A 13,823-nucleotide genomic window follows, 5' to 3' on the forward strand; every position below is an offset into this window, starting at 1 on the left:
GGATGGATGGATGGATGGATGGATGGATGGATGGATGGATGGATGGATGGATGGATGGATGGATGGATGGATGGATGGATGGATGGATGCAGATAAAACATAAAATAACAGTAATAATGTTAATTCTTGTTCTTTTATCACAGAACTCAAAGCCCACTGAAACATATTAGTCCTGTGTTGTATACAATAAGCACTCAATACTTCAGTTTGTTCTAGGTGCAGTAATTCCACCTATTGAGTTTGATAAAACCAGGCTCAACAACACCAGCAGAAGAGAAGAGATATAAAAATCATCAGAAACTCTGAAAACAAGGTGAACAAGGTGTGCCTTTCTGCTCTTCGTTGGAACTCTAGCAGCGTGCGTTCCACTTGGCATCGATGTAGACTTTTTTTCTCATCAGCACAGAAAACATATTTCTGACATAGTCTTTGGTTCAGAACTGTTACACAAAGAACACCACAGCTGTATATCTTGCTTGTTACATCCGTAAGCAGAGAATCTTGAAGCACATCTCCCCCAAATCCTTTCAAACTATAAACTTTTTTTTTCTTTGACCCTTTCTAACACACTTTATTCCATTGACCGAGCTTTCATTAGTTTGCATGAATTTAGAACAATGTGAACAATTACTTCTTGTAGCCTACACTCATTGTGGAAGGTTTCAGCGATTGCCCACCGTAAATGCCAAATCAGCAGTGTTCCCCATAATTGTGTGGTCCACAGCATGGGCATAACATTTTTGCAGAAACAATCATTTTTATTCACCTTAACAAAATTTTCTGAGAACCTCAGTTTTGAGATTACTTCAATGAAACCAATATAAATTTAGTATCCTACGTGAAACATCACTGTGTGTAAAGCATCTGTTTAATATATGAATTTTACTTCAGCTGAATGACTGAAATAAGTCAGCTTTTTGATTAATAATATTTATTGAGACACACCTGTATCATATTAATACAGTTTCACTGAGTACAGAAAAGCAAAGTTTACTACTTTGTTTACTCTGGGAGAAAAATGTTGAAAAGCTAACAATTAATGCTTCTCTTGTCAGTTATTTAAAAAAAAATTCTTGGCCTGCCTTCATGGCAATTGGGAAGGAACGATTAGCTCTATGGTTGTTAATCATTTCATATAACTGATTTATTACTTTCTAACTTCTAGATTAGGATGAATAGAATTAAAGGAATAAAAAGTGGGATTCAGAAAAAGGTATATCCAGTGGCACAGATTTTAGGTCAGGTGTGGGTTAAGCTGTGGGGAAAGAGTCATGTGCAGCCATCGATCAGCTAGAAATAAAAATAGCCGACAGTGTCTAGGCCAGTGGTTGCCAAAATATTTGTCCCCAAGGCAGACCAAAGGATAAATAAAAATTCAAGGCACACCTGTTGTGTAAAATAACAACTATATTACTTACTAAACATTTATTAACAACATATTTCAAATAATAGTGTAAACTTTATCAAATTGTGCTCAATCAAACACTCTCGTTTAAACCAAACAGGTTTAAATTCAGAACTGTCCATGAGAAAGCTGCACTTTTCATGGTCCTGAATCTCACCCACAAATGATAACTATAACATTTTGAATCAGCCTTCCATGTGCTTTTGTAAACATTTCACAAACTAACAAATTGGTGGGACACATGTGCCTGTCGGTGCGCACACAATTTTTTAATCCTTGGTGGCAATGAGGAGAGAGCCCTGCTCAGCAGAGAGTGAGCTGGTCTTGTTCTTCATGTAAATAAGGGTGGAGAATGCCAATTCACACAGTTAGGGGATGGAGAAATGAAGAAGCTAGTTGACAGCGTGATGAGAGATGGTTGGGTATTCTGATGTACAAACAGGCCAAAATAGACTGAGTGGGAGCTCACTGGGGGCTCACTAAATTATAGTTTCAGTGTGCTGTCTGCACACTGAGGACTTAGACTCTTGGTTGAATGGGTCTCGGATCCAATCATAGTCCTTGATGTCTGGTACTGTACATGTGGAAAATAATGCTCAGACCTATCTTTTAAGGTCTGAAGATGTTCAGCATATACAGTGCACTCTCTGGCTGCGTGCCAGTGGGAATATGTCCATAGGACCCTGTTCCAAAGACTCGCGCCAAAGGGTCAGTTCGCCCATAAACCCCTGAATTTTACCAGTGGATGATAAAATGTTTTCATTCCTGCCCTGAAGCTTTGCAAAACTCATTGAGATGTCCAAATACGATTGCAAGATAAGCCTGGCGCATCACCTCTTATCCAAAAGCCTCTCCTTAGATGAGACATGTGTTCTCTTGAAAATTCAAAAGCTCCTCCAGAAGCTCATAATGAGGGGACAGGTCTTTCCGCTGTGATTTTTATCTCCTGCCAGTCCTCTTACTTCTGATACCGCAGCGTCTAGGACTCTCTGGGCGGTACCTTCCGCATCTTGTTGGCAGCCGACCTGCTGGAACCAATCTCACCATTTGGGCTCGGACTAAACTATAAGACCAGGTTAGTGACTAGGGGTGTAAATAATAATCGTTTTTTATTGATGCATCGATCCAACAGCCGACGATCCGATGCATCGATACGTCTGCAAGAGTATTGATTCATGTTTTTTTCTTCCTCCGGTCTATTTTTATCCATTTGCTCCTGGACGTAATTCTCCCCCCCGTGCTGCGGTGGCGCTAAACCTATTTTGCCCTCCTACCTCGCTTCCTGGTTATACTCTGACAGCAGTGTGTTGCAGTGAGCTTGACACAGACATTTTTGATTTATGCTCAATATTGAAGCGTGGTCTGCGCTTCACACACGGCCGAGGCGGTGAGGAAGTGGGGGCAATTTTGTCCGACGACGAAGGGACATGAGGGCCAAAAAGAGCGGAGATCCAGGTGGAAAAAGGGTCCCAGCGTTCTTGCGCACCTCGCTCTTCTAGCGGTTCAAACTTCACGAGTTGTTTTCAGCAATTTTGGTCATAAAAACAAAACAAGCCGGCCTCCTGTCTGCGGCACTGTTTGCGGTGACCTACAATTTGGGAGAGGTGCAGCGGAGCTTATGTGGAGGGGGCGGGGACGACTGGAGCCGAGGTATTGAATTGCACTCATTGCACTGATTTTGTGCAGTATTTTTTGATGCAAAGCCTTTCAGAATCTATAACGCAGGGGCATTATTATTTTACAGTGAATGAGGTTTTAACAGGCCTAGGTGGAGTGCAACTTCTCTACTTCTGTTATTTGCTTTTGTTTCTCAGACAAAATGCATAAAGATATTACAGCTTTCATTGATTTATTTCAAATTTGAGTTTGAAAGCCATAGTTGTCAAATTTTGATCCTAATTCTGGTTTCACTTCTAATTTCTGGTTAATTAAGACTACTATTAGGAGGGTGCAGTTAGAGCAGCTGGCATAGAGGAGAAGACATCAGCTTCAAGATTTTAATTGACATTAAAAAAGTTTTTGGACCAAAAACATCATGACACTAAAGTCTCACTCTTGTCATTTCCGGATTCGACCACAGTGAGCAGTGCTTATATTTTGTTACCAACATTTCTTTTCCCAATTCTCATTTCACATCCTCTTTACCGGTCTTCTCTTATCCTCCCTTCAGTTGGGGATAACAGGAGGGCCATTTATTGTCACACTAATAAAGGGGTATGAGCTGAAGAGAAACTAAGAGCAACCAAAATAATGTCTCCTTTCCTAAACTGGTGTGTTCATTGCACTCTAATGCCATTTTATTCTTATCAAGCATAAAACAATGAAGCAAACAAATGAATAATTCTCAAATAAAATGTGTTTTCACATAATTTCATTGTTGGAATATAGCATTTTTTCAATAGAAAACATAAATTCTTCCAATATAGATTAAAAGCAATAGGAATATCATACAGTACAATAATAAAAAACAAGTTATTGTCCATCTGGATGTATTCTGATGTGCCTTTCTTTCATATACTTTTTTCTTTGTACTTAAAAAGCAGAAATAGTTGATAATGCTTTACACAAGCACTCTTTATTAAACATTTCAAGATCTGGGAACCAGTATTTTTATTTTGGGGGTGGACCTTGACATGATTTTAAATTATTATTTAGCAAAAAATAAATGAATACATAAAAAAATATATTGTCAAGTTTCATACTTTTCAATTACATTTTTTTAATTTCTAAAAAGTACTCAAAGAATATATGATATGTCACTAATTCCTAATGTGTAAAAAAACAAAGCTGCTATATTGGTTTAGGACCATTTTTCACTAAAAACCTATAAGAATAGGCCTTTTTAAAACAAACTTGATTGTCTAAAAAGCAGCGTAATTTAATATGAGTGTACTAATCCTCAGTAGTTGTTTTGGCAGTTACCTACATACATACCACCACGTATGGTGTCTATTATCACTGGGTAAAAAAAAAAAAAAACTCCATCCAACATTTACATCACTTTGATTTACTTCAGCGTTTTGCCTCATGTGCCTCGTTTTTCTGACATCACACAGCATCAACTCACCAGCTAGGAAACAAACCCTCCAGAGACCAGAGTGAAGGGACATGCGCATCTCCATGCTCTGGTTGAGAGGAAGGATGACCCCCTCCTCTAGGTAGAGCCAGTAGTCTGTGCTCACGGCGATCCCCAACAGGCCGAGGCCGCAAACAGCGAACACGCTGCTCAGCAACGTCAGCGCTTTCCTTCCGAATAAGCTCATACCAAAGCCTCAACAGCAGGAGTGCACAGCTGGCAGAAAGTGGAGCTAAGAGAAATAAAGAAATATAGTAACAAATTAGGAAAACAATACTTTAATGATCACATTAAACCTAATGCTGGTGAAGATTCTCAGTCATCCAGGTCATACTCATTCTAAAAAATTTAAAAAACAAACATCTTCAAACTTGGAAAACACAGCCCAGTGTTTTGTTTTTTAACTTGTAAAACTTTTTTGGTTTTAAACCTAATGCAAACATTTTTGATTCAGCTTAATGTTTTTTTTTTTTTATTTATTAGTGATTTTTTTTTCAATACAAACAATATTAATGATTACTCCCTGAAAGAAATTATTGGTAACAACCAACATCGATCTTCATGTTATCATGTTTATCTGTTACCACAGTAATTGTCATTACAGTCATTATTTTCTCCTCCTTATTGCAAACCAGAAATCCACAGCAAACAGAGAGAAGGCAATAAAAAGGTTATGCAACTTGGGCTTTTTCTTTTTTTCAGATGAGAAAAAGACGATTTGTTTTCTTCAACTTGCTAAATTATCTTGTTTTTAGGACAAAACTTTAAACTAATTAATACAATTATTGTGCTAAAAATAGTACAAAAGCTGGTCATGCATTCATTCACTATTAAGAAATTTAAATAATTTTTCTTTTAACCTCAAATTAATTTAATTTTACTTTAAATTATAATTGGCTTTTTTTCAGGTAACAGAGTCAAAGTACAGTAGACAGCGTCAAAAATAAGACCAACATGTGAATGTGTCATGTGAATATGACTGTAGTCAGCATTTTCCGGAAGCTGAAGCCGGAGACTGGCAGACTCGATGAAAAGAACTGATTTCACATAATGAGTTCTCAGTATGCTGTCACACCAAGAACACAGTGAAACCAGGAAGACGGAGGAAATGTGTGAAAGGATTTTCAACCTTACAAAACACATCTGGCTTATGATGGATCAATGCTTTGTATCACGGCTAAATATGAATCTTCGGTAGAATAATGATGAAATATCTTCATAACTGTCATCTTAGAAATGCAAGCTAGTGTTTCGACCAACAGAAAACTCACCAGGTTGATGTGTGGTGAATATGGTTAAGAAAAAGGTTTTTTACAACATTTCTTTCTAAAAGAACCCTTAAAGGTTAAAAAAGGTTGTTTATTTTATGAAACTTATTCAAATATTCCTTTTGTTCACAGAAAGTTTGGAAAAGTTAGATTAAACTTCTAGGGAGTTAAATTCTATTTTTTTAAATTGTCTATTTTGGTCAACATTAGATGGAATTCAAATAACCATTCATGGTGGCAAGGCTATACATATCTTAGCCGCAGCTACAATTCTTTGTAGAACAACCACATCCCTGAAGTCACTATTGTTTTTGTTATAGAGAGGTGTGGTCTTCATAGCTCACCCGGCTAACGGAGCTAGTTCAACTTTTAGCAGTTGTCTCTTTGGAAAAACAGCTTAAACCTGCCCTCCATCCTGCCTCTCTACTCACTAGCTTCCTATGTAAAGCAAACAATCAAAGTTTGACTCCCAAACTTCAGGAGTGGTTACAGCAGATCCCTGGAAATACATCAGACATCTCGGTCCAAAAAAAGTGCAGTTCTAGGAATAGCAAAGATACTGCGCAGAACCCTCAAGCTCCCAAGCCTCTGGTAGAGGAGACCAAATGGAATAGTTATTTTTATTTTATAGATAGATAGATAGATAGATAGATAGATAGATAGATAGATAGATAGATAGATAGATAGATAGATAGATAGACAGACAGACAGATAGATAGATAGATAGATAGATAGACAGACAGACAGACAGACAGACAGACAGACAGACAGACAGACAGACAGACAGACAGACAGACAGACAGACAGACAGACAGACAGACAGACNAGACAGACAGACAGACAGACAGACAGACAGACAGACAGACAGACAGACAGACAGACAGACAGACAGACAGACAGACAGATGCAGATTGTATGCAAACCTAGGGCTAGTATGGTCAGACTTTAATAACGCTCCTCACAGCTGTTCTACCTCCAGCAAATTTAGCTATTTTGCAAGACGAACAGGCAAAATGTTCACTGACTGCATCTGCAAAATTGATTGATGCATAGTCTAAATACTTGTGGATGTAAATGCAGCAAATGAGGGCTACTAACAATACAACTGTCACTAACACATAACAACTTTGAAACAGTTTCTAGTGGCATGAATACTTTAGTAAGAGACAATACTTGCAGCTCAGAGTTTTAAGCTGATTCCTAGACGAAAGCTGCAGCCCTCCTTTTCATACAAAATAACATAAACTGAGCAGGGAATTGTAAGGAAGAATTATGCTCTGTGAGAAAGCATGCATAGTAAATCAGACTTCACTGCAGCCCAAAGCACCTGAATTAATGTAAAAGGATTATTTAACAACATCTATTCTCGGCTGTGGAGCAATCAGGGACCATTCATGCACTTTCTCCAACTAAGAGCTCTATTTAAGGCTATCATGTTGCAATAAGATAGATGCTTTGCACTCAACAGGCCTTATTTTATGCTGCATGTACCCAAAAGGCTGCTTTAGTTTGATGGTTCAAAGAGAACACTGTAGCTGGGGCTGCATATCTTATGCTCTTCCACATACAATACATATATGGCATTATGGTAAAAATGGGCTTTACTTATATAGAGCTTTTTCAAGTCAGAAGTCTGGACCAAAGAGCTTTAAACAACATTCAGTAATTCACCCACTCACACAAATACTGATGGACATTATAGAAAGCTACCCTGGGGCTCACTGACAGAAGCAAGGCTGTGGTGCACTGGCATAAGCATCAGTAGCAATCTAGGTGAAGGACACAACGGCACCAAAAGCCAGAGCCGGGTCTTGAACCAACAAACCTCTGCATGCAGGGGAAACTCCTTCATCTGACACCACTGCCTACTACGAGTATTGTCAGGAATTTGTTTATTTCTAAATGCTGCAGAATTGTTAGAATACGGTAGATAAGATGATTGTCACTTCCAGTTTACCCTGAGTATTCTACAATTCAGATAGTTCTTCATCTAAACAGTCATCATTTTTAAGATGCCATGTTTAGATCATGTGCATTGTAGCTGGTAATTCCTGGTAAGTCTGTTATACAGAGATGATCCCAAGAGAAGTTTGGAGGAGAACAAATCTTGCCAAAAGATTTTGTGTTTTAGCGTAGAAATTAGAATTATTTCAAAATTATTTCAAAAGTAAAAGCATTCACCTATAATTAATCTTCTCCATGGTTTACTAATTACTTTTACTTCTGATGTTCACTTGTAAAATTTTCTCACAAGTTCAAAGGAATACCAAGCTTTTTTGAAAAAAAATTCTGGGAATTGTATTTTCCTTTATTTAACAAGAAACCATCTTACAGATAATGACTAAAAATTATACAAAACCACAAAATAGCCAATTACTGGCAGCAGGTAGGGAGAACTGACACAAACCAATGTATAAAGAAAATTCTGAGGATATAAGCAGAGCATAGATTGGGTTTCTCCTCTAACTGTTAAAGCTTCCTTTATTTAGTATTTATAATCAACCATAAACCTTTTAGACCATGGTCGAAATTTAAAGGAGTCATAGAATGCAAAACCGAGTTTCCATTGTCATAGATGAATAACGATAGTTGAGTGGGTGAAATGGACGTACAGAGAAGTTCAAACCCCATCGACACCTCCTTTCTCTGCAAATCTCACAATTGTAAACGTCCTCCATAAAGCAGGTGAATCCAAATGAATCCCCGGGTTGATGTAAACTAGGGGATGTTGCTTTATTTGTTTCTGGTCTGTACTTTTGTCATGCTCAGAAATGTACATACAGACCAGCCCACTGGTTCACTGGCCCAAGAACATGAATAGAGGTAGATGTAAAACACCAGTTTAGCTGTTTAGCCTACATTACAGTTGGGTTTACTTAAACAAGAATTACAAAGCAGGCAGTTTCTCTATTGAAAATGAGCCAGAACCACCGGCGTAAAGGCTGTGTTCCAGGCTGCATGGAGATAGGGGAAATTTTTCATAGTATTCCAAAGGATCCGAGGACTCCACAGGCATGGATTATGTTTGTCTATCAGAGATCCCTGCAAAGTTTAATGCTCAGCTGTTCATTTGCTCTAAGCATTTTATCGAAGAAAGCTTTCAAAATCTTGGAAGTTTTTGCTAATCACAACTGCAAGCTGTAAGTATTATTGTGTCGCTAAGCTGTTCATGTAGCAATGCTAGCATATCTAGGGTGACCAGATCTGGGTTTCTGAAAAGGAGGACACCTTTTTTTAGAGGGGGCAGAACCCGACCCAGTGACGCTTGTCCCCGCCTACCTTACTGTGCTTCCCCTTCCTGTCAGAAAGCACGGGGCCACCGGTGTCCAAGCTAACGTCACCGGGTCCGATGATATCTGATATGTGTAGACATCACAGCTTCTCATCATGCAAATCAGGGAACTTTTGAAAGGCTGATTAAAAACTGTCCGAGTATAAATTTTTGATAAAGTAGAAATAAAACCATCAAGCACTGAAATACAAACTTTTTAATGTCCTAAAACTGTTGCAGAATGCACCCACTAAATACAGATTGTCTATGGAGATTATTTTATTTGGTTTAAAGATGGCTTCTTTATGTAACAAGCAATAATATGTCGATAATTTGAATTCTTTGAATTTACTCAGGCAGCCAATTATGCCCTTGACAAATTATCAAATTAAAAAGGCACTTATAAATCAATAGATGATTTAAATGTAATACATTTACCATTTTAACCACATTCACATTATGGGTTTCAAGGGCAATGTCATCCTTCAAACGTCTTCAAACTTGGAAAACAAAGTCCAGTGTTTTTTTTTTACTTTTTTAACTCTTTTAGAATCAGCTTTTCTGAGTCTGATGCAAAGTTCATGATTTGAAAGGGGTTTTAGGTCCATTAACAGAAATATGTATAGATTAGGAAATATATATTTACGTCAAGCATAGAGACAGATTGTACATCTTAAATGTCTTGATTTCTTTTACAATAACTGTATTGGGAATTTCTTGCATCTCAGTATAAAAGCTAATTTTGTTTTAATCCTGGATTCTCTAAACTTGCTTCTCTTGTAATTATTAAAATGAGCTGCAATCTACAAAATGACACATACCCAAAGAGATTAAAACAAATTAAAATGGAACTGGCATATTAAACAAAACAAAGATTCTTTAAAATGGTTTTAGCTTTTACAACCATCGATCAAAGAGAACACACAGGGACCCACAAACATCACAATAGTAAAACCTTCATAAATTTTAATCATCTCAGTCATTGATCTGGTTTCTAAAAGACTGTGTTTGGTAACTGATCTCAGCTGGGAAAAGGGAATATTATCTCTATAAAGAAATGTTTCTCATTAAATGTTCAAAGCCACTGGGAGAAAGGCTTTAGCTCACATTGCAAAGGCTTAAAAAAAATCCTTCTCTTGAATAAACATTAATCTGCACTTGAGTGGGAAAAAAAGACTTGCAAAATGTGTACAATGATACAACCATCAAGATATTTTGAGAGATAAAACACATTATGTCAGTGAAATTTGCCTTTTGAATGGCTCTGTAAGTTTTAAACAGCATAAAACCTTTAAATTAAAACAACCTCAAACTTAACATTGATGTCCGTCACAAATAAGCTGACACAGATCATGTCTCCTTGGGGGCCTGAGGCCATACTGATATCAAGTAAGGCTGACGTGCATAAGCCATTGCCAGAGTAAAGGGCACCAAAAGTAGGCCAATGTCTTTCTTGTCTACTTTCTTAATATGTTCACAGCCCTGGGTCAACCTTAATCCAAATAATTCCCAGCAGAAATAACGTAACACAAATAAAAAAAGGCATAGATTTTCCTTGGAATAGAAATTTCTGAATCCACATCTTTTGTAACCTTGCTTATTCTCGAAGATTTGAAAAGAGAATCCAGTAAAAACATAACTAACTATAATCAATAACTAAACTATGACTACTAAACTACTAAATTTCTCATACCTTTAACACTTTTAGCCATGTTTCATGTATGGGACATTTAACTGTTTAACAAATGGTTATAAATATTTATTGCACTGTTCAAAAGGGGAAAATCACACTGCAGACATCTGGCTCCCTAATTTGACATCCTAATTTAAATTTATTTAACCCTGTTCAAGGGGTTTTGTCAGTGTCACAGTGCAGATTTCTTTTGGCATGCTCATTGACCCAGTTTCTGTGGCTGTAAGAGCATGGCTGTGAGTGCAGCCCCTCTGTTGCCTCTGATGTGGACATGCCACTCACACTGCGTGAGTTAGCCCCTATTGGGGGATGTTGCATACCATAAAAGGGGAAGCCGGGGGTCAGGGGCAGCCTAATGCACAAGACACTCAGACTCAGCTGGGTGAAACTGGCAGTCCCTATTACTGGGTAGCTTGGATGTAAATGTATCCCACACTTGGAAAATAAATTATAATCTACAATAAAAAAGACAAAAAAAACAAAAACAACTAAACATCATAAAATAAAATACTAGATCATAAGTATTTGCATGAAGTGACAGCTGTGCCATTATTCTTTTTGGTAGGAAAAAAGAAACTGAAAGACTGACAGCAGGAAGTAAACAATAATTGGCTAAGTGCTAACATATTTCTTGCTTCTTAAGATAAAAGACTATTTCACACATAGATTTTCAAAACCATATCTTCAAGTGGAGGAGTTCTAATCTGTGATCTTGTTCCTGTTACAGTTATTTCTCATTACACCTCAGTTTTATGTCATACTGAGCAACATAAAATAAAAATGACTGCAAAAGCCGACCCAAAAAACTGTGCACTGCTTGGACGATTACAATAAAACCTATGAATCAATGCCAAACACATGTATCCTGGAATGCCTGAAGCTGTACAAGGTCATTTTGTACATTGCAAATCGACACTGAGAGCCTTCATTGCAAATAGCCTTGAGGTTGTGGAAAGCCTCCCTTGAGGCCAATTTGCAGCCAATTGCACAAACCTCCATCAAATTTGGAATATACCGAGGAGACACTCTTTCCCCTCTGCTGTGCTGCATAGGTATGAACTCCATCAACCAAATGATCAACAAGGTTGGTTATAGATACCGACTTAGAAATGGGGCTAATATCAGCCATCACCTTTACACATCATCAAGCTCTGTGCTAAGAGTGTAAAAGACATTCACTGGCTGATCCACACCACCAGGATCAACAGCAGGGACATTGGAATCTCATTTGGGCTCGAGAAATGTGGTAGGTAGAGTAACAAGGAGAGGAAAGGAAGAATACCAGATGTTCAAGAGAGCTACAAGTACCTTGAGATATTGCAAACAAATATCAATACTCCTTTGTACTAATTTTGGAGAGGATAACAAAACATACAGCATTAAAGTTCAAATTGTTAATGAAGAGACACTTTTCAGTTGCCATTTGCCACTTTCTCAGTTTCTTCTGAAATTGAGAAAGTGGCAAATGGCAACCATGAAGAGGCCACAAGGATGGCAGCAATGCCCACATTTCTGAAAACAAGTGTGGCAAGTACTGAGAAGTACTGTACGCTCAATCCCAAGAATAGGTCCAGACAATCGACAGTTAAGCCTTGCGCATAATCACATATGCTGCTGGGGTAACACGTTGGCCAAATGAAGAAATTTAGGGGCCTAACGTTAAAACATAAGAGCTACTAACCCTGTATGGTAGATTTTACCCCAAATCCAGTATCCATAGACTGTACACAGAGCACAAAGGAGAGAGGAGCCTGGTGACCATCAGAGCCATCATCAAAGATAAAACATTCAAGCTCCAAGAGCATTTCAGAAAGATGGCCCTGAGGCATTAAATGCTGGTTTAATGTATCATACACGGAAGCAGGAAGAACTAGAACTGGACAAACGATCATGAGAGCAAAAACTTTTACGTGAAAAATCCTACCATCAGCAAATAGTGGCTGATATGACCGAATCCTACCAATGGTTAGATTGGGCCCAGCTGAAGGATAGCACAGAAGCAATGATCATGGCAGCACAGGAGCAGGCCTGAGCACCAGAGTATTGGAGGCCCAAACATCCCAGGTGCAGCTAATGCAAAGAGACCCCAGGAACAATCCACCATCTCACACCAGGATGTACAAACTGAAGACCCCAGGTCAAAATGGAAGTCACTGCCCATAGTGGTGGAAAATGACACAACTAGGATCCTTTGGGAGTTCCAAATACAATTAGGCAAAAGACTAATTGCCATCTAAAATTGTTAAGCATAAGATAAGCAGAAGAGGACAACCATATTCATTGATGTGGCCATTCCAAATGAAGGAAACATCAGGAAAAAAGAACATGAAAAATTGGAGAGGGCTCTGGAAAGAACTAGATAGGGCCTGGAAGGCGAAAGTAAACATCAGACATTTCAGTTTAGAACAGTACTAGGAACAGCTAAAATATTGCCAGGAACCCTCAACACATATTCTATAAATATAAATATATACCTCCATGCATTAACACCCTACATACCAAGATTATATATATTGCCTCTTGAATGGAATTTCACTGCTGCTGCTGCTTATACTTAATGTACACAATGAGTTACTGACATAGAACCCTCAAAAACAGTAGGTGGATGGAATGAAGTAAATAAGTAAAAGAAGAGGTCAGAAAAAATGTGAGTTATAGTTCAGTAAGACTATAATTTCAATATTCAGCAGCAGTATCACGAATACAGATTTTCCTAATTATTATGCAGCCCACTTAGCAATGTTTAGTGAACCAGCCTCAGTGAGTCTTTTAATTTTTAAATCTCTGCATGATTGATTAATCCCCTTTGTAGCATTTAAATTTGTCTCAGGTATGAGCCCAGTCTGACTCAGATTGTTAAGGAAAGTGGATCCACATACTAGATGGGAAGCTTAATCTCCTTTGCTATGACAACCCATTAAGGCTCCTCTTACCTTCATAAGCAAAGTTCACTTCCCCATGGAATCAGTGTTTAATGTATCTTTAGGCTATTTGTGATTTGCTACTCAGTTACCTTTGTGATTTCTCAACTGCATATTTGGCCAAAGGCGGAGTGGAACCAATGATTCATCTGATTGATGATCAACTTGGCATTTTAGAAAGCTTTCACA

At 38.0% G+C, this 13,823-nt stretch overlaps 1 protein-coding gene across 2 annotated transcripts in view; it reads right to left on the reverse strand.

The window, feature by feature from the left end:
* Positions 1 to 13,823, reverse strand: part of cacng5 (calcium channel, voltage-dependent, gamma subunit 5) — a 28,150-nt gene that overhangs the window by 5,764 nt on the left and 8,563 nt on the right. For both annotated transcript variants that reach the window (XM_015374646.1, XM_015374648.1), the window contains one exon: positions 4,473 to 4,713. In XM_015374646.1, coding sequence (XP_015230132.1) covers positions 4,473 to 4,668 — 196 coding nt within the window. In that variant the 5' untranslated portion in view covers positions 4,669 to 4,713. The remainder of the gene's footprint in view (positions 1 to 4,472; positions 4,714 to 13,823) is intronic.

The sequence above is a fragment of the Cyprinodon variegatus genome, unplaced genomic scaffold, assembly GCF_000732505.1.
Source record: "Cyprinodon variegatus isolate N-32 unplaced genomic scaffold, C_variegatus-1.0 Scaffold107, whole genome shotgun sequence".
NCBI lineage: Eukaryota > Metazoa > Chordata > Actinopteri > Cyprinodontiformes > Cyprinodontidae > Cyprinodon > Cyprinodon variegatus.